At 37.8% G+C, this 21,116-nt stretch overlaps 1 protein-coding gene across 1 annotated transcript in view; it reads right to left on the bottom strand.

Annotated features, from left to right (window-relative positions):
* COL12A1 (collagen type XII alpha 1 chain) overlaps positions 1-21,116 on the bottom strand; it is a 124,026-nt gene that overhangs the window by 43,854 nt on the left and 59,056 nt on the right. The window contains exons 19-36 of the mRNA XM_075268312.1: positions 20,646-20,765; positions 20,352-20,516; positions 18,436-18,582; positions 17,888-18,027; positions 17,340-17,469; positions 14,316-14,461; positions 13,517-13,646; positions 12,881-13,020; positions 12,259-12,391; positions 11,503-11,645; positions 11,290-11,422; positions 11,169-11,195; positions 10,009-10,151; positions 2,248-2,377; positions 1,721-1,860; positions 1,377-1,506; positions 586-728; positions 254-383 (exon numbers count right to left, since the gene is read on the bottom strand). Of these exons, the coding sequence (XP_075124413.1) occupies positions 254-383; positions 586-728; positions 1,377-1,506; positions 1,721-1,860; positions 2,248-2,377; positions 10,009-10,151; positions 11,169-11,195; positions 11,290-11,422; positions 11,503-11,645; positions 12,259-12,391; positions 12,881-13,020; positions 13,517-13,646; positions 14,316-14,461; positions 17,340-17,469; positions 17,888-18,027; positions 18,436-18,582; positions 20,352-20,516; positions 20,646-20,765 (2,370 nt within the window). The remainder of the gene's footprint in view (positions 1-253; positions 384-585; positions 729-1,376; positions 1,507-1,720; positions 1,861-2,247; positions 2,378-10,008; positions 10,152-11,168; positions 11,196-11,289; positions 11,423-11,502; positions 11,646-12,258; positions 12,392-12,880; positions 13,021-13,516; positions 13,647-14,315; positions 14,462-17,339; positions 17,470-17,887; positions 18,028-18,435; positions 18,583-20,351; positions 20,517-20,645; positions 20,766-21,116) is intronic.

Genomic DNA, 21,116 nt, shown 5'->3' with positions numbered 1-21,116 from the left:
TTAGAATTGTAGCAGCGACAATGGTGTGGTAGGATTCATTTTGGATATTCTGTATGTGAACAATTTTGGAATCGAATAAATATAACAAGTAAATTACAAATTAGAATTACTGATATGATCGTTTTTGCATTGAACACATGGCTATGTATATGAACTATGTCTTAAACAACATTAAATAATTACTGTCATTGTTCTGCCATAAAATGTATTCCCATCTACTGCAATTAGGATATAGTTTAATTATTGTACATACATGTTTTTCCCTGTCCATTACTCGGATCTGCTTCTCCATCAGCATACATGGCCACCACATTCACAGAGTAAGCAGTATCAGGGATCAGACGCTCCAGTAACACATTGTGAGTATTGCCAGGAACCACAACCTACAGGTAAATATGAAGATTTATTGCTTATTACTAAGAACAGAAATTTTTTTGTGCTTGTTCTGCCCAATATGGTTACAACTCCAACTTTGGACAAGTCGATTTCTATATAGAGTTTTTTGCTAGTGAGGTGTTGAGCGTTACAGACACTCATAGAGTGTTTTCGTGGGGAATAATAAAACATTTGAGATCTGGTACTTACAAATTCTGAAGGTGAGGTTCCAAGGAGTGGAGCATAGTTAACTTTATATTGCTGAACCTGTCCAGGTGCAGGATCCCATCGCACGTTTAGTGTGTTAGTTGTTGGGTTGTATACTTGAAGATTTTTAGCAGTTCCTCGTGCCACTATAATAAAAGAATGCAATATTGTATGCTGTCTCCACAGTTTAAATAATTTAGAATTTGCAGAGAAAGCACTCATTTACATTAGTCTTTAGTCTAGTGAATCCCATCCACACATTGCAGAAAAATACACAAAGCGGAAATGCTGTGATTTCAAGAACCATCGCGTTTTTGGAAATAGTAGCATGTCAACTATACCTATGGAAACACCGGCATTTTCTTTACAAGATATAAGCGAAGCAGAGAGTCCGCAGAGGAAAACTCTGCAGACTTTCTGTGAAAGGCATTATTGGAAAAACTGCAATGCGTTCCATTGTATTCTTTCCCAAGGCACTTTTTTTCTGTGACCCACTACGTGGTGCCTTAGCCTTAAAAGGAGATCAAATTTTTCCACCTCACTCAATAACTTGGCATGGCTTTGTGGGACAAGATGTACAAATTTGTTGCAACTAACTCAACATCCAACATTTGGTGCATTATCGGACTGTCTGTTTAGGTTTACACTATTAGTAAATATGGGTCATCGTGCATATATGTATGTATTTGAAGAAATAAATTAAACACTTTGTGTATGATCCCAAATGTGCCTATATACTTTGATCTATGAAAAGTAGCATGAAAAGGGTTCTGTAAAATAATACATTTACATACAAGTCCTTCCAGTGTCAGACATGCGTCCGCCATCCCCTTCAGCATAAACAGGGACCACAGTTACTGTATAGGGTGTATCTGGCTGAAGTCCTCTGAGTACTGTATAGATGGTGTTTCCAGGGACAGTTGTCTATAAATCCAAAAAAAAAGAATCTCAACATTTTTAAATAATACTCAACTTTATATATTGTATAAACTACTGATATATTGTCATATCATAAAGCATAGACTAAGAAGTTCATTCTCTGTGTCTCTTATAGAATGATTTGCAAGCAATGCTTGTTGACTTAAAAATTAAAGAAAAACACTATATTAAAGGCATGTGTAAACGGAAAAAAAATTACCACTTCTTCAGATCCTCCTGCAGTGGGTACATAATACACCTTGTACTGACGCACGTTTCCTTCAGCTGCTTCCCATCGTACATTTAGAGTGCTTGTAGTTGGGTCATATACTCTCAGATTTTTTACTGTGCTCAAAGGCTCTGAAACACAATGTTTTTGGGGGGTTTTAAATAAAGAAGTGCAACCTATATTCCAGATAATATAAATGTGCAGTAATAATGCATTATTCTATTTGTCACATGTCTAGCTTTAGTTTTCATAAAATATACTTTTATCTTTTTAATTTCTATATTTCCTATATAAGAAGCCACTAGGGGGCTCTAAAAACTCAGTAGTAACTAGTCACATGGCCTTGAACTTGATTGTGCTTCTCTTTAAAGACTCCAAAGACAAACTGATATAAGACAAATGTTTTCACGATCTTTCATTCTCAACATAAGAACATAAAAAAGGAACAGGGTCTTAAACAACATGAAAATAAAGACTTGAAAATACTATGTCAGCTCAATTGCAAGCAGTAAACTTACTTGTCTTTCCTCTGCCTGTAATTCTTCCTCCTTCCCCTTCGGCATACTGTGATGCTACAGTTATAGTGTATGGAGTATCTGGCTGGAGTCTCTGCAGCACAACACTGTTCTGCCTTCCACCAACACTTGTCTGGGGAGTCAATAAACATAATCCAACAGTTAACAGAGGTTTTTCCATAGCTGTTCTCACTCTCTCTTCCAAAGACAACATCACTTTCAGAATGCATGCCGCCGGCTGACTGTTTAATACTCAAAATTCATATAAAAATGTATTTTATGAATTACACGTACAAAGCCTTTAAGGGTATGGCACAGTGTCAGCCAGATGTGCCTGTGTCAGCAATTTACAGTAAAATCTGTACAGTAAAAACTAAAAGTATTCAAAGGCTTGCCACTATATACAACCAAGGTTCACAATGTCTAACAATACCTACTTGTTAGGAGAGACCCTTAACAAAAACCTGATCACAAAATATCCTTCTGCCTGGACCGCCAGTGATAAGCTCTTATGTGTGGGGAAACCTAGCATGCAATTTCTCGGCATTGCTATCACAAGGAGAAATGAAGCAAATTACACAGTGTGCATATAAATCAATGGTTTGTCTGTGTAATGTAGGGTGGGACAGGTTCTTCAGAGCCACTCTCTATTCTGGCCAAGAGATGATGGTTCTGGACCATCATCTCTTGGATGATGGTCCGGAACACAACAGTGCTAACCACTGTGCCACCTTGTCTCTTGGGAAATGGATGCTAAATGTATATACTGGTATTTCTAGTTATTTGAAAATGGTCCAGTTTTTGATCTCTCCTTCCCAAAAGAAAAAAAAACAGCTGTACTTCAATAACATAATCATGGCTGGAGAATTCCAGATTTATCAAATAAAACTAACTATAAAAACAGTCTTCCAACTAAGGTGTCTTGTCCTGTTCTCAGCTGTGCAGCTGTAAAATCTTCACAAATAAAACTTTTAACTTTTGCAGAGACGTCTCTATGAGACAGAAGCACAGTAACGGTGTTGAAGACTTGCCAATGTTCACTCTCTCGTGCTGGATAGTTTCAAGCATTTATAGATACAAATTCAGCAGTAAGAATGTGTTTTACTAGCAGCTGGAAACAACTTCAGAGAAAGCTAATTATGGGCTATAAAAAACACAGATAAAAGAGATAACATTCTGCCATCTTACAAAAATCCATGTGGAGGTAAAAACTGGGAAATAGCAAATATGCACAGCAACAGAAAATCATGCTGGTGTGGTTTTCATACTTGACATTGAACTAATAGCAAACATATTGGCCCAAATTCATGACCTGAAGTTACATTTCACAGGTACATGGATGACAAAAATTCTTGCGTTAGAATTAAACTAAGATTTCCTTATGCCTCAATTCATAAGATAGATAATAAGTGATTGGTGTTGTATGAAATTTGGGAGTCCAGCGGTCAGGAGAATGGGTGCCCACAACTTCCCCTTATTGTTCCAATAGCAACTGTTCCACTCACTTCTATTATGTTACTGGAAATCACCGTCCCAACAATCTGTTAGGAGTGAATGGATTAATAGCTGTGCATACCACTTCACTATTCAAATGGAAGTTGTAGGTCCCCATTCTCATAACCACTTAGGGTGCATTCACACGGAGGAAAATGATGCTGAATTTGGTGTGGAATCCGCTTCAGATTCAGCGCTGAAAAAAGAACCCATTGAAGTCAATGGGAGGCTTTTTTTTCAGCGCTGAATCTGAAGGGTATGTGGACACGCAGCAATCACTTATCAATGTACTTGTGGATATGGGATAAGTATCTATAGTGGGATAACTCCATTGAGGACTCATAATAATAATATAATTATATCATCTCTAATTTATATATATTGATGTTTGCAAACCTCACATACAAAGTATGCATTTATATGAACAACATAGGGGTAGTTCACACGTAGTAAACTGGCGTGTATTTTGGTAAAATAAGACTCCCATTGACTTCAATGACATTTTTTTATACGTGTAAAAAATACACGTCAAAATACACATCAAAATACATGTCAATTTACTCCATGTGAACTACCCCTAAGAGTAAGTTCACACAGAGATTTTTGGTCAGGATTTTGAAGCCGTATCCACCTCAAAATCCTGACCAAAAAGATGGCTCCCATTTAAATCAATGGGAGCCGCTCAGGAGTTTTTTCCGGGAGCCATTTCTTCCTGCTCCCGGAAAAAAGAAGCAAGATACTCATTCTTCAGGCCTGAAGACACTCCCTCCTCTGGACTAGGCCCATTTATTGGGCCTAATCCGGAGCAGAGTGCGCGGCTGGATGCCACTGTAGTGCACCGACTTTCAGCCGTGGCTACCCGTTTTTTTGGATCGGAGGCCGCCTCAGGTTCTGATCCAAAAAAACTTGTGTGAACTTACCCTAACATTTCTCAGACCTAGAAAAACTAGAATTCAAATGTTTTAGGGGTTATATAAGCTAATGGGAAGCCTAAAATGTAAAAACAAAAATTCCCCATAATTCCAAAATGAAACTTCCGTTACTTATTTATTTTTTTAGCTTAGTCAGCAAGTTGTTTATCTCTGTCCATTTTTCCGTTTCTCAGTTCATTTTGTCTGAGCATTCCAAATACTCAGGCAATTTTGGTTAAAAGAAAAATCTTTACTGTGTAATATGGGAGAAGAGTAACAGAGAAATGTATTTTACTTTGACTCCTTCTCTAGAATCTTTTTATTGCTTGGTTTTCAGCTTTTGCATTGTACATTGCTTGTCCTTATGTCCATTTGAGCATGACCCAAATGTTTCTGTTTTATGCTGAAATTGTTATATGATCATGTGCTACCTTATTAGGTTAGTTGGCTTCCTAGAAAAAAGGTATATACAGTATGTTGGTTGTGTAATTCTGTTCAGTAGATGGAAATCAGGTATCAATATGATACAGATGCAGTTGTCCTCTAAGAGGACCTGTCACCAGGTCTCAGAAGCCCAATGTGAGAATATTCAATTAATAGAGATAAGCGAGTAGTACTCGATTGAGTAGGTATTCGATCGAATACTATGGTATTCAAAATACTCGTACTCGATCGAGTACCACTCGCTGTTCGAATGTAAAAGTTCGATGCAGAACCAACATTGATTGGCCGAATGCTATACAGTCGGCCAATCAATGCTGGTTCTTCTCCTACCTTTAGAAGTCTTCTCCGTGCAGCTTCCCCGCGGCGTCTTCCGGCTCTTCAATCACTCTGCCAGGCATTGGGCCTGGGCAGAGCCGACTGCGCATGTCCGCTTGTAGTGCGGGCATACACAGTCGGCTCTGCCCAGGCCCGATGCCTGGCAGAGTGAATGAAGAGCCAGAAGATGCCGCGGGGACGCTGCAAGGAGAAGACTGCACAGAGGATCCAGCCCAACCCTCACTCGTGGACTTGGTAAGTATAATTTGATCGAACGTTGCCTACCCCTGAAACGAGCATTTTCCCCCCATAGACTATAATAGGGTTTGATATTCGATTCGAGTAGTCGAATATTGAGGGGCTACTCGAAACGAATATCGAATCTCGAACATTTTACTGTTTGCTCATCTCTATCAATTAACTTAACTTTGACCATAGACATTTTTGTATCTTGCTGTTAAGGACATTTTAATAAACTTATGTGAAAACATCTGGCCGCTTTTAACGTTACCTCTAGGCAAACTATTGTAAATTGTTTATATTGACATATACTATGCTGTTTTCATTAGCTTTATGAGGAAAAACACATAAAATTGCTGTGGGCTGTCAGTAAATGTGAAATATTTTATGATACCTGCATTCCACAATTTATGGCAATGTGTTATTTTAGCTCTCGTGTATCACTGCAACCTGCATATTATCAGAAGGTAATAGACTTCAGTTCAACTACTTCAAATACAAGCTAAATTCTGAATAGTTCAGTCCAAGTTTCACTATAGTTATGCATAATATCCTAAAACCCAGGAACATAATGGTCGCAATCACACCCTGTGTCTGGAGGGGTAGTGGGCCCACGGCCAGCTTGAGATAGCCAGGGCCCTGCAAGATAACAGCAGTCAGTGAATGTCTGATTTCCTGACCACTGTCCTCTGCCTAAAGCAGAGATTGGCACGCAGTTTGTGGTAGCTGTGATGTATTATATTTATAGGGAAGAATGTCGTCGGCTGGAGTGGGGATCCTTCAGGGAATATACCTTAAATTATTCCATTTACGTGCTATTAATGAGCTATCCTCATCTATGAGCTATATGACATCAATAAGAGATCAGTGAGTGTACAACATCCGGGGCCCCTGCTGATCATCTATTTGAATGGACAATGGTGCTTGTGAAAGTATCATGACTCTTTCACTATTTACTCTTTAAGTCACCTTTTAAAAATGAATGGCCTAACATTAAGAAAGGCGATCTATTTTAAATCAGCAGGGTGCGAATATCATGACCACCACTGATCAGCAGTTTCCTGAGACAGAGAGCTCCAAGCATTTATATGCTTTGCTCACTCACCATATTCTTGATTATTGCCATTATTAGCTGTATCCCTTTTAATTCTAATGGACTCTGCTATGCTACCCATAACCGCCACTATCTATTATGCAGAGAGATAAGTTACGGAGCACCGATCCAAGTGGGCATCGGGTTCCACAAGACATTAGTTAGCCACTGCCCAAACTTCTTTTACTTCATAACAATCTAGACAGCACATTGTGTAGAGCAGGACATGCTGAGCAATGTAATCTTTCCTTTTGTGGGAAAATATTTAATATAATTCTTAAACTCTCATGTGAACCTCAGTACATTCTGGGCTAAGGAGTCAAGTGGGTGGTCCTACTCTGTGACTGATAAGCTTCTCTTTATGAGTGCACATTCAGAGATAACTGACTGCTTAATACTGAACCTAAGATTTTTCTTTCAATTATTTCTTGTAATTGTTATTGTACATCAAATGGCATCAAAGAACCTTGCTCCAGAAAGTCATGCAATACTTAAAATATCTGGACTTGCATAGTGCAGAAAGGTACTGATCCCTAAGGCATTGCCATTACTATTAAGTCCATAATTGTGGACCAATGTAGTCTTGGCAATATGAACCATTTGTATTGTGTGATATTTTCACGACTCTTATAAGCTGTCAGTAATACCTGCTGGGGTGTCTCAATGAAACAAGGCTATTAGCCAGGTCGCACTCAGAACATGGCCAGATAGATATAAGACACTGGGCCTTTTATCAATCTATGCTAGTTTCTCTTCTGCATAGTAAAATACATCTATTTAGAGGCTTTTTTATTTTTACTAAAATATGGTGGTGCTTCTGAGAGCTATTATTATATGGCATAAAAATGTAGCTTTCTGCTCCCTGAATAAACATAACTGCTAATATGGGAAAAAGCCAGTGTTGCCTGCTGAGCTCACAGGATTTCAGTAACGTGCCTTTGATTTATTTTTGAAAAAATACATTTTATCGTCATCCTTCCAGCAGATGCGTTTTATAAAACAGCTGGAAGTACTTTGAAGTGCGCATTTATGCTATTAACTGATAAAAAAGTACTGTTTTTTCCTAATTTATTTTGTTTTTCTGCAGTTTCCTAAATAGCTTGCTTAGTCAGAGGTTGGGGTTAAAAAAATACCTTAGTATTAACCATAGATATTCCATCTTCGATGCTGCAGAACATAAAAATGGATTGTAGCATTAATCGACTATAGTTAGTAAAATTGTATATCAAGAGTAAGTTCCTGTATGAATGGCACTAACAAATGATTCCATGCCATTCTGTGACTGACTGCTCTCTTTTTCCTTGGATATGACATTTGCTGACCTTATAAAAATACAGTATTGTATCCAAAACAAATAAATATAAACCAGTCTTGTTTCTCTAAATAGAGGATTGAAGAGCAGGAAGACTACCAGAAAAATAAGCAAGCTACACTGCTTACTATAAATAAAGGGAACACTTAAGCAACGCAATGTAACTCCAAGCAACACTGATTGACAATCAATGTCACATGCTGTTGTGCAAATGGAATAGATATCAGATGGAAATTATTGGCAATTATCGAGACACACTCAATAACGGAGTGGTTCTGCAGGTGGGGACCACAGATCACATCTCAGTACCAATGCTTTCTGGCTGATGTTTTTGGTCACTTTTGAATGTTGGTTGTGTTTTCACACTTGTGGTAGCATGAGACGGACTCTACAACCCACACAAGTGGCTCAGGTAGTGCAGCTCATCCAGGATGGCACATCAATGCGAGCAGTGGCAAAAACGTTTGCTGTGTCTGTCAGCGTACTGTCCAGAGGCTGGAGGTGCTACCAGGAGACAGGCCAGTACACCAGGAGACGTGGAGGGGGCCGTAGGAGGGCAACAACCCAGCAACAGGACTGCTACCTCCGCCTTTGTGCAAGAAGGAATAGGAGGAGCATTGCCAGAGCACAGCAAACCACAAATGTGCATGTGTCTACACAAATGGCCAGAAACCAACTCCATGAAGATGGTATGAGGGCCTGACATCCACAGATGGGGGTTGTGCTCACAGCCCAACATCATGCAGGACGCTTGGCATTTGCCACAGAACACCAGGATTGGCAACTTCACCACTGGCGCCCTGAGCTCTTCACAGATGAAAGCAGGTTCACACTGAGCACATGTGACAGACGTGACAGAAGTGACAGAGTCTAGAGAGGCCGTGGAGAGCAATCTGCTGCCTGCAACATCCTTTAGTATGACCGGTTTGGCATTGGATCACTAATGGTGTGGGGTGGCATTTCTTTGGAGAGCCATACAGCCCTCCATGTGCTCACTAGAGGTAGTCTGGCTGCCATTAGGTACCAAGATGAGATCCTCAGACCCCATATGAGACCATATGCTGGTGCGGTTGGCCCTGGGTTCCTCCTAATACAGGACGATGCCAGACCTCATGTGGCTGGAGTGTGTCAGCAGTTCCTGCAAGATGAAGCCATTGAAGCAGGCCCGACAATTCCCTAGACCTGAATCCGATTGAGCACATCTGGGACATCATGTCTTGCTCCATCCACCCACGTCACATTGCACCACAGACTGTCCAGGAGTTGGCCGAAGCTTTAGTCCAGGTCTGGGAGGAGATCCCTCAGGAGACCATCCGCAACCTTATCAGGAGCATGCCCAGGCTTTGCAGGGAGGTCATACAGGCATGTGGAGGCCACACACACCACTAAGCCTCATTTTTACATGTTTTAAGGACATCACATCAAAGTTGTATAAGCCTGTAGTGTGATTTTCCACTTTAATTTTTGGGGTAACTCCAAATCCAGGCCTCCATTGGTGAATAAATTTGATTTCCATTGATGATTTTTGTGTGATTTTGTTGTCATCATATTCAACTTTGTACAGAACAAAGTATTCAATGAGAATATTTCATTCATTCAGATCTAGGATGTGTTATTTGAGTGTTCCCTTTATTTTTTTGAGTTTTTATTTAACAAAGCGGTTTAAGTGGCATATACAATATGGGGAAAAACCCACTGAGCAGTCTTATATACCGGTTAAAAGCCTTTCTTCTCTTATGCAGTCCTATATACTGAATGTTTCTAATGTCCAGCAGCATTTTACAGTTTGCAAGCTCCAGGACCAACTTAAAGGGTTTTCTGATCATATAAATTCACAGCATGTTATATGGACATTTCAGAAGAGAGTGATTCCATTTGAGAACTGAGATCCTCACAATTTAAAAGGGGGTGCAAAACTTTCTATTATTCTATGTGACAGTTATGTATCTACTAACCGATAGTTCAGCACCGTCTCCAACAGTAGGTTGGTAAAAGATCTTGTATCGTTGCACTTTGCCACTGGCTGGATCCCATCTCACGGTCAAGCTATTGGAGGTTGCATTATACACTTGCAAGTTGCGGGGACCATCTCTTGGACCTATTATAATAAGAGTGAAATATGGAATACAATATTACTACTATGTAGTAATACAATATACACTACTATGTAAATATACTATGCGCCAATGTTTAGCTGACTATATCTAACATATTTCCTAAGTAAAGCTATGAAAACACATTAAGTAAATGTTGGCAATACATTTACATTTACATCACTAACAATCTATTGTGTATGGGTGTTCTGTCTGTCCAGAAATTAGATGCCGAACCCTCCAGATACTAGAAGTCTCTATCTGGAGGAGAGAAGGTTTCACCAGAAACATAGAAGGGGATTCTTCACAGTAAGAACAACGAGGCTCTGGAACTCTCTGCCCCAGGAAGTGGTGATGGCGGATTCACTGAACAAGTTCAAAGTGGGCCTCGATGCCTTTCTTGAAGAGAAAAATATAATGGGTTATGGTCTCTAGATTTTAAGGACACGTTGATCCAGGGTTTTATACTGACTGCCATATTTGGAGTCGGGAAGGAATTTTTTCCCCTGAAATAGGGCAATTGGCATGAGCCTCATGGGGTTTTTTTGCCTTCCCCTGGATCAACACTGTAGGGGATTGAAGGGTTATAGGTTGGACTTGATGGACTCGTGTCTTTATCCAACCTCATCTACTATGTAACTATGTAACTATGTATCATAAACCTCAATAGTAAAGCTAAATATTTGCAAAGATATATAACATTTTACGAAGATCCGCATAGTGAAATGTAAAAAGCTGAATTGCTATTTGAGCCTGTACTTTCTACTTCCAAAGGCTTTCTTGGTTTTATGCAACTAAAAGCTCAGTCATTGTTATAAGAAAATATACAATTACACAACTTCCCCATATGTTTACTGAGAGAAAGCGAGATCTTCAAAATGGCAGAGAAACTGACACAATAAGTATATTAGAAAGTTGCATAAATTCACATTATATTGCTCTTTACACCCAAATCTACAATCCCTAAAGATTTAATGGTTTCATGTAGTAGATGTAATTCTAGTTTTAACACAGATACTCACTTGGAGTTGTGGCAGGAATCAATGGCACTAGCAAAACAATAAAAATGAAACCACGATTAGTATATAATAGTCTAATACAGCACAGAGGTAAAAGAGTAAAGTAAATAAGACAAGGTATTACATGTTCTCTCAACTCCCATAAGATCTTCACTTTCAGATTCGTCAGGGTAAATAGCTGTCACTGAGACATCATAGGGTGTATCGGGATCAAGATCCTCAAATACCAAAGTGTTCTTATCTCCGTCAAGTATAGTCTGAAATCACATAATTAGATGTTTCAGACTGACAGACAGGTTAAAGCTCCTATTAATGTCCCTATGAAATTGAGTCTTACCTCTTTCTTTCTTGCTGGCTGTCCAACTGGTGCCCACTTTACCCTGTACAACACCACATCAGGTGCACCATGGTCCCAGGTACCTCTAAAACTATTCGGAGTTATTTCTGAAAATCTGAGGTTGACCGGTGCGGGTACTGGAGCTGTTCATATCAAAATATATGATTCATTATACAGTTCTTATAGTATCAAATTCTTGGCAAAAAAATGATTTCTGATACAAATTGTAATTTATAAAAGTTGTATAAGACATATATCATATAAGGTCCTATCCATGCTAGCATTATAATACAAAAGCTATACTAGCTGAAGATATTTTGTAGAAGGCAATGGTTAATGTTCTAACTACTGCTGGCTTGTGGGAGTTTTTTTCAGAGAAGAAAACTGCAGTTTAAAATATGGGCAAGAATCGTATTTAAGTTTCATGTCTTCCTGCTAATTTGATGATTTCAGCTAATGGGGGCTAGCCATAGACCACGTTTTTCATGGTTCTCCAAAAATGTCCTCATTTGTCTAACAATCTACCAGGAATTGTCAGACATGAATGTGAAAATGCATAGTCTCTTATGTGTTACTAAGTAAAGAGTACATTAAATATTGTATATGAATTATTTAGTAATATACTCTACAGCATGTATCTACAAGAAACACGACATAGGAAATCTAGCTAGGCTATAGAGAGTGAAGTCAAGTTGTATAGGGTTAAAGTGTTTGTATAGTATTGCATTTCTCCAGACGGCTCTGAGTTCCACACACCTGTGGTCCCTTTGGTAAAGCGTGGCGGGGATGATAATCCATCCTGCATTATTGCTGTCACACTGACTTCATATTCAGTTTGTGAGAAAAGATCAGTTAAAGGGGTAGTAGTTCTTGATCCATCCACTTCCACCTAAAGAATAAAAAAAAGGTAACGCTATAAATACATAGCCATTGGTGATAAGATACAGTATATATCTAGCTAGTTTTTCTCTATATAATGTCTTACTTTCATTTAAATATGGAGGGCATAACATTAAAGGAGACATTCAATCAACTCTAACTCTTTGCATTCTTTAATAGCCACTGCTCCACTGATTGTGGCATAGTTGGAATTTTTTCTCTAGCATTCCCGAGCAATCATTTTGGTTAGTTTCATTAGTCAATATGTTAATTAAGAGTCCTATGTCAGGAGGGCGGCCCCTACTTGTCTTTCCCAGCCCAGTCCCACCCACCTGACAGTACAGAGCCAATCAGATCTTGTATTAGTCATACAAACTGGAAACATAAAGCAAAAAGCTATCTCTTCAGTCTGGGATTATTGTGGATCTTCATCATTAGTAGGAGGAATATTCTAATGTTTTGAAAATAACAAATATGTATCTACGCATAAATACATTACCTGCTTATAATCTTCCTCTTCCTCAGTTTTGTACTTCACAATATATTTTCTGACATTTCCAGGGGCAGGATCCCAAAATGCAACCATTGAGCTATGAGTGATGTCTCTAAGTCTGATATTTCCAGGACCTTGAATTGGCACTGTGAAAAATCAATGTTATGTTGAGTAGATGGACACAGAATAGCAAAGAGCCAACTGGACTAGACTACAACAGTACTGTGGTCAGCCTTAAATTTGAGGCTAGTTCTCTAGGCCCATGCTCCATTACAAATGGTCAAGGATCCTCCTTACTATTATTTCATGCAAAATAAGCATTATATTATCAGACCAGTAAACCAGTGATGTCTCCTAAGAAACCATCTGTCTTTTGCGATGAGTATTACAGTGCTACTCTTTATTTTCTCTGAGACATACTATATGCCAAACATAAGTCCTATTCAGGAACATGCATTTCAAGATAGAAAACAAGAAGTTGATTTGATATTTTGAATATTTCTTTTTAATTACCAATGCCATCAAAAATTATGATTCCAATTTTACCAGACTCATTTATTACATTGCTGTGCATTTGGTAGACACTTAACTCCTGAGTGGCCATATAGGAGGCCATTATAAAGTTTAGTAAACAAGTCTTACATGTCACTTCCTGAGCCGTGAGTGGGTCACTGGTGAGTTCATCAACTAGAGCATATAGGGTCAATGTATACTCAGTATTTGGGAATAATTCCTCCAACCGTACATCAGTGACTGATGCATCAACACGGATCTGTCAATGTTAAGATAATACATTCTAAGTACAATTCCAGTCATTAAATGTAAAACATAAAAAAAAGTAAAATACCTATTAATAATGTGGTTAAACAATTAATGGCCCGCAAACACATCTGAACCAGCCAGAGGACCTACCAATGGCTTCCTCCCATCTCCCCAATGACAACACATGCATGTATAGCTAAACCAAGCATGTGTGCTAATGCAGGAGTCAGGAGGAATAGTTATTGGAACAATCGTATCATGTGTTGGTTGAAGATATATATATACAGCCTTAGCCTTAATTAATACCAACCCCTCTGGTGACAAACTCTAGGAATATTTTCACTATTCATCAAGCCCTTCAGTCCACGTTCAGTTCATAAGTGATGTGGACATTACGGAAGAGGCCAGAGGGTAAATAAAGGGAATAGAATGGCTGTGTGTACTTATAGAAGGTGTTTGGTTACAAGAGTACATATAAGCATGTATGTAGATGATCAAACTCTGCCATGAACTTCAGTCCAACCAATAAATTATTCTTCAGATCTACATTTTACTCATGGTGGAAAAATACTGGCTGATGTACAGAAGCCTCATGAAAGAAGATTTCCTTAAGCACATTATCGTATGCCACAAATGCTGATATTTTATTTGGGTTGGCTGGCGGAGACGCATTCCTCACCTCTTTTTCTGTAGAGGGAACAGTAGCATTGACAGGCTCATATAACAGCTGATATCCAGTAGCCCCTTGAGCTGCTTCCCATCTGACTCGCATTGTCGTTGTTCCAATGTCATAAACATTCAGATTTCTAATAGTAGGGATGGGCACTTTGGAAATGAGTAGATTTGTGTTATTCATTATTGTACATGTTTAGTTTATAGCCCTCTCTTTTGGGAGAATATATGAAATTGTTAAAAGTCTTTTTGTTTTGATGTATTGATCTTTGATTCATTTAGTTATAAGGCAACAGGTTATAAAGAAATGAATGTAAAAGTTGTACAACAATGTACACTATAGTGGTATGTTTACAGCAAAAACACTTACAATTTCATAATAATCTATATAAAATATATCATCCACATGAAAATTTTAGCACTTTATAAATTTCACTGTATTTGTGTTGTACAGGACATATGATATCCCAATCTCATTCCCAACAAAAGAAGTCTGTTATTTTAGTAAAAAATTATTTGGATATACAAACAATAATTTTAATTAATAGGGAATAATAGCGTCCCTGCTACTACGAAAGCAATGTTATAAACCTTAGAGCTGGCAACAATGTCACAATATCTGTTACTTCCTCTGCTCCGATCACTGTAATACATTTTGACTTGTTGTAGTTGTCAGGTCAATGGTACGGGTCATTCCTGTGCGATGAATGTGCTATCATTTATAGGGAACAGATGTTTTGACATTTTTTGATGTACAAATTTTTAATCACTTTAAACATTGGTAAATTAAGACCATATGTCATAAAGTGTCATGAACCAACAAGACAAGTGATTAGTAGGTATTAGGTAACTCAGGAAAGTCACAATAAAAGTAAAAGATTTTTATATGGGCCATAACATTAGCCAAAGTGTAATTGTAGCTCCTCTGTGCTCCTCTGTTTATAGCCTTAAATTGATAAAACATTATTGGGACCTGGATGGTAGTAAATCATATTATACAAGAGTTACCAATGAACACTATCAGTGACTATTCTAAACTCGGTGGAGTGAATATACTATTTTGTGTACACCAGAAAACTAGTATAGATGGGTGTACATGACACATGATGGGACCAAACAAGTACCACTTTCCACTTTTTACACCCCACTTGACATGTTTTACGGGAGTAGGCAGACAAATTTTTAAGAAAAGTGGAGAGTTATAACAGAAATTTACACCAGTCTAGCCTAGATTTCATTTCTGGATCATGGAGCTTTCTAAGGTGCTCCTGAGGCTAGAACTCTAAATAATTCTGAGGCATACTTCCATATGAGTTTTGATATAGAGAACAAAATTAAAATAGTTACATTTTTATTCATAATTTTATATATCCCGTTATAAAAATAACTTACTATTTTACAGAAAATGTTTGTATAGTTAACTTAGCCCTCATTATAATGGATACATTGTCCTAGTGTTTCACCGTTGCAATTCAGAATACCTAGAAACTCTCATACACACGAGCAAAAGGGTAACAATGTTTTCAACTTTTGACTTTCAGGCTCCATATCTCTCCAACCACTCCAGCTTCGAATGTGAGACTACCATCATTTTATAGACAATCATCTCATACATAAATTTTACTTGCAACTATTTAGTATATGATTAGTTATGCAGATTCCTGTCATGTAACTGCATTGTTACAGTTTTGCTTATAAAAATCTAAATTTTAATTTGTATTATATTGTAAATCCATCTTTGGCTTTTAACACTGTCTGAATCCGTCTGTGCATGCTCTTGATCAAATTCAAGAATGTCTGATCTCAGGTTTCTTCTACACGTTCCCAATGTTGGTGCGTACTACATGACTCACTTGGGTATGAATACAACTTTTTCTTCATCTCTACCCAAAAGTGGGTTGAGGTCTGGAGGGAGAAGGACAATCCAGCACCTCTTCTTCATTGTCATTGAACCATTTCTTCACTAATGTCAACGTATGATTTGGGTCATTGTCCTGCTGGAACACTATGTCGTTCTTTTCTTACCCATAGTACTCAAGTGTACAAAATAACTTGTCTTGTAGGGTACTCACATATAGCTCAGCATTGAGACCACCATTAATCCTCATCAAGTATCCAATGCCTTTGGCTGTGAAACAACCCCATATCACCAGGCTTACTCCACCAAATTTAATAGTTCCTTCAATTTCACTATCCATTACCCCCCTTTTCCATTGTATCTTCCAAACCCATTTTCACCAATCAGAGCTCAGTCTATTGCCTTTTGTCTAATTACTACAAATCATCTATATCCATTGCTTGTCATAGTTTTCTGCAAACTTGGGCTGACGGTTTTTTATGATGATATTGAAGTCAGGCCTCCTCACCTTTTATCAGGCACCAATTTAGGGTTTAGGAGCAACACAGAAACAATGCAGTTACACGACAAGATTTTGCATAACTAATCATATGGTAAATAGTTGCAAGTCAAATTTATGTATAACATAGCCGAGATGATTGTCTATAAAATTATGGTAGTCTCATATTTGAAGCTGTAGTGGATGGTGAGATATGGAGCCTGAAAGTCAAAAGTTGAAAACCCTTTTGCTTTTCAGTGTACCAAGCAGTTCTGCTGAACTGTACATATGGTACCACAGTAATTTCCCTTCAGTAGAATCATGGGGAAAACTGTACATTAAATCAGGAATGCAGAAACTAATCATGAGTACAAAGCAATTCTCTGAATCGGGATTTAGTTTCAGTATTCATGTTGGGAAGAATTTATTGTTTCAGAGGGATGGATCATGGTCTCCCACAGCCTGGCAGATTTATAATTTATGCCAAAAATTGCGGTACATTATAGTTCAAACTTATGCAAGCTCCTAGTTTCCAGTGAATGCAACATCAGTAATGTGCATAATTTATTAGGAGACATGCACCGCTAAATAAATGAGGTGCCTCTCCATTCTGCATAGAGGGGATGAAGATTGGCATATGAAATGACAATCTTGATAATTTTTCCCATTGTCTTAAGAAAAATGTGAAAACTTACAGGTGGTCTCCTGGCCAACCAATGGTTCACTGCTTTGTCCTTCCACCACTGAATATACTTTGACTTCATATTCAGTTTCAGGCTTGAGATCAACCAATACTGTAGACCTTTCATTTCTGCTAACAATAACCTACAAAAAGACAAAAGCAGAGCTAAATACTGACAAAATGATGGAGTAAATATTCTAAAGTAAGAACACTATAAAGCAGATACTGGTCTATGTATTAATATCAAGTAAATACTGTATTTAAACAGCAAGATACTGTGCAGCAATTTATTCAATTCACCCTTTTGCATCTCAAGAAAATTTTGATGTATCATATATTGTCTTCTTTTACTCATAGCAAATACTTTGAAATCTGCATCTGACAATGGTGGCACCCACTCATTGGATGGCTATATGTAATAAAAGCTGCATACTAATAATAACTTGTCTAGGCTTTATAGTACTAGAATTAATGTTATATGTTTCTCCTGTATGCAAAACAGCGCATAGAAAACAACCTAGTGCAGGAGGAACAGCAGCATAATTTAATAAGGCACCTCACCTCTTGGGGTCTGCCTCCAGCTACAGGATAGTACTCCACTCGAAATCTATCCACACTGTGAGATGGTGGAACCCATGATACTCTGAATGAACGAGTGGTGGGCTCTGAGGTCACCAGGTTTGATGGTGGCTCCACTAAATCTGCAACAAAGCAAAGTTTATCTGATAAATATGTATTTATACATTCCATTGAAACAATGTACCTATCTTCAGAAAAATGTTTCTATACATAAGAGATGTATTTTAAGCGTTGTGGAAACAGGGAGTGTCTAGCAACATACATGGCCTCAGGGTCAGAAATTGGGATAACAAATGAGTGTGAGAAACTGTAAGAAGAAGAAAGATACTGCTGGCAGGGATAAGATTGGGTGTGTGAGATCAAAAGCAATTAATCCTTATTCTCTTATGAACGCTTACTGATATACCAGAGGAAAGCATCTTAGGTTCATACTGGAGTGTTGAAGCCATATTTCAATATATTTCCTGTGCAAAATCTAAATAACAAAAATTCGGCATAATGTACCCAATATAACAGAAAACGTAACTCACCTCCACCCTTAACACTATTACACAAATTTGTTGTGACAGGATCAACAATGTTGGTTAGCTGGCTGAAATCATTGACATTGAAGACGTACACCTCATCAGGATCGGTTGCTATTTCTTTCAGTTCATTCTCATCTGCATTTTTAATACCTGAAAAAATGAATTTAGAACGTTAATAATATTGTGATTAATCCAATAAAATAATACACGCATCCTATCTATTTATCTATCTATCTCTGTGACCATCCAATCATACCCCTGTCTTACCTATACCTTTATAAATACCATATGTGAACATATCAAAGACATATCAAGGTAACTAAATACTATATCACAACCTTTCAGTAAGTCTCATGGCGGAGATCCGGAGATCTCAATATCGGTATGCCAGGTTGCATTGTTCAATAAGACCAACAACCTACTACAGGGGCAATGATGCATGAAAAACAATTCCAACATTTTCCATTTGCTTCATGTACCTATTTCCTATCATATTACTATATCAAGATCAGAAACTGTAGATCCCATGCTGAAAAATGCTTCACGATTCCATTGTGATCTAGAATATCGAATGACGTACAATTCATATATTGTACAGACAAGCGCTCAACATGACTGTCTTCCTCTCATATCCTTCTATATCTCACATGAAATGTCATGATATATCAACATATCACAGTGCAGTGAATCCAAGCTACTGTCAGATATTCAACCCTGCTTTTCCTATATTTTTTATATCCTCTCATTTCCTACTATATTTCAGCTCAGAGTATGGTCAAAATATGTTAAAATATCTCTGTTATTCAATACATTTTGGCGATTGCCATCATTCTTACGCTGGCCTATTTATTGTCAATGTTATTCACTTCCAGAATTGTGGCTCAAAGTATTAAAAATGACTTGGATGTGCCAAGAATAAATTTAATGCAGCATAAAATTATGCAATTCTACAGTGTACATGGGCTCCACGAAACTAAAATAAATATCTGACCATGATCATGATGTGGATAAAAAATTTCATTAAAAACCAATGTGCATAGTTCAGTATCATCTGGATGGCAGGACACTGGCATGCTACCTAGATGGGGAAGTCCATAAGCCAGTCTTACAATCATAATTTGTGGCTGGAGGAAATCTGGCCATTCAAAACATCACGCAATAAAAATATTCCCTAGGATTCATGCTCTGCCAGTAATATAAATCTGTAGCCAAAAGAATAATATATGATGCTGTCCTCCATACATTATTGCCTTTGTAGTATTTTACTTATAGTATGAAAATTATTGCCATTTTCACAGGAGTTAAGATTCAATGATTAATAGCACATGTTGTGTACCAGAAAGAAATCTGGCCAAACATGACTTTTATCAAAGGATAGCTTTTATGATAGAAATATTCCTTTCTTTTCCATTTAGAATTTTTACTAACTGCAAATTTAAAAGATGTTTTATTTCCAGAACCAGAAATGCTTTAAAAATGTGATTCATGCAAGGTCACATCCAATACAATATGTTTGGTAATATATTTCCCCAACATTTCATATACTTTAATATATTAACAATGACTTTACAAGGCTGTCCACTCCATACATCCCTGATACCTCCCACCTGTAGACTATGATTCTCATAAGACCGCCTTCGTTGCTTTCCTCCACAACTTTGTGACTCACTAAGGTGGTACAACTTAGCTGGAACGCATACTGATATACCAGAGGAAAGCATCTGAGGTTCATATTGGAGTGTTGAAGCCATATTTCTACAAAATCTGCAGGTGGTGTTTAATCTTCCTGTGCCAAGTGTAAATTCTAATGTACTGTATTAAATATGTAACCAATGAGTTCAGTGACTGGGTTTGCAGTATTAGAACTTATTTCAATGAGGACCCGTTTTATCCATTTTGTCTTTAGAACTTAAACTTACCAATGGCATACAGTTCTATTCCTTCATCTCTCAGCTTCTTGGATGGCGCAGCAATGTCATCCTGTGACTTTCCGTCAGTGATGAGCACACCTATTTTACGTGACGTGGGTCTCATGCCAGCCGATGCTTTGAAGTTGTTTTGTAAGATGAAAGTCAATGCCAAACCTGAATGAATTGAAACATGTCGAGGAAAATAATTATCTTGTCCATATGCTATAACTTGTACATACTTAATATATAGATGCACGTAATAACTTATTGTGTTAGATGGAATGAAGCAATAACATTATTCACCTGTCAGAGTGTTGCCCCCTTTGTAAGGGAGATTTGCTACAGCGTCCATTAGAGACTTCTTAGTTGCATGAGCATTTAGTTGCCATTCAGTTCTGGGATCTCCACTGTACTGAGCAAGAGCTGAAATAAAAAGATAAATGGGACTATATTAGATTAGTAGAGAATATTGATAAAAGCATGAAGATCACTGTAATATGTACTTATCCACTAATCTTGTTTCGAGTAGTAATAAGTCTCCTTGCCCTTATTATGCTATTGGTATTCTAAAGGCATCCATACACATAAAAAGTCAGTCAAACATGCCGAATTTCAGAATGACTGAGTGACTATCATATATATCGGAGCATACTGACTCTTCCTTACCAATGATGTTGGAGAGAAGAAGGATCAGATATTATCAATTTCAACATGCTTGATCATTTGTTCTCACAGGGGAAAGTTAAGAGATATGTTTAATCTCCCCAAAACGAA

The sequence above is a fragment of the Leptodactylus fuscus genome, chromosome 3, assembly GCF_031893055.1.
Source record: "Leptodactylus fuscus isolate aLepFus1 chromosome 3, aLepFus1.hap2, whole genome shotgun sequence".
In the NCBI taxonomy this organism is placed as follows: Eukaryota; Metazoa; Chordata; class Amphibia; order Anura; family Leptodactylidae; genus Leptodactylus; species Leptodactylus fuscus.
This window is presented reverse-complemented; position numbering and strand designations above follow the sequence as displayed.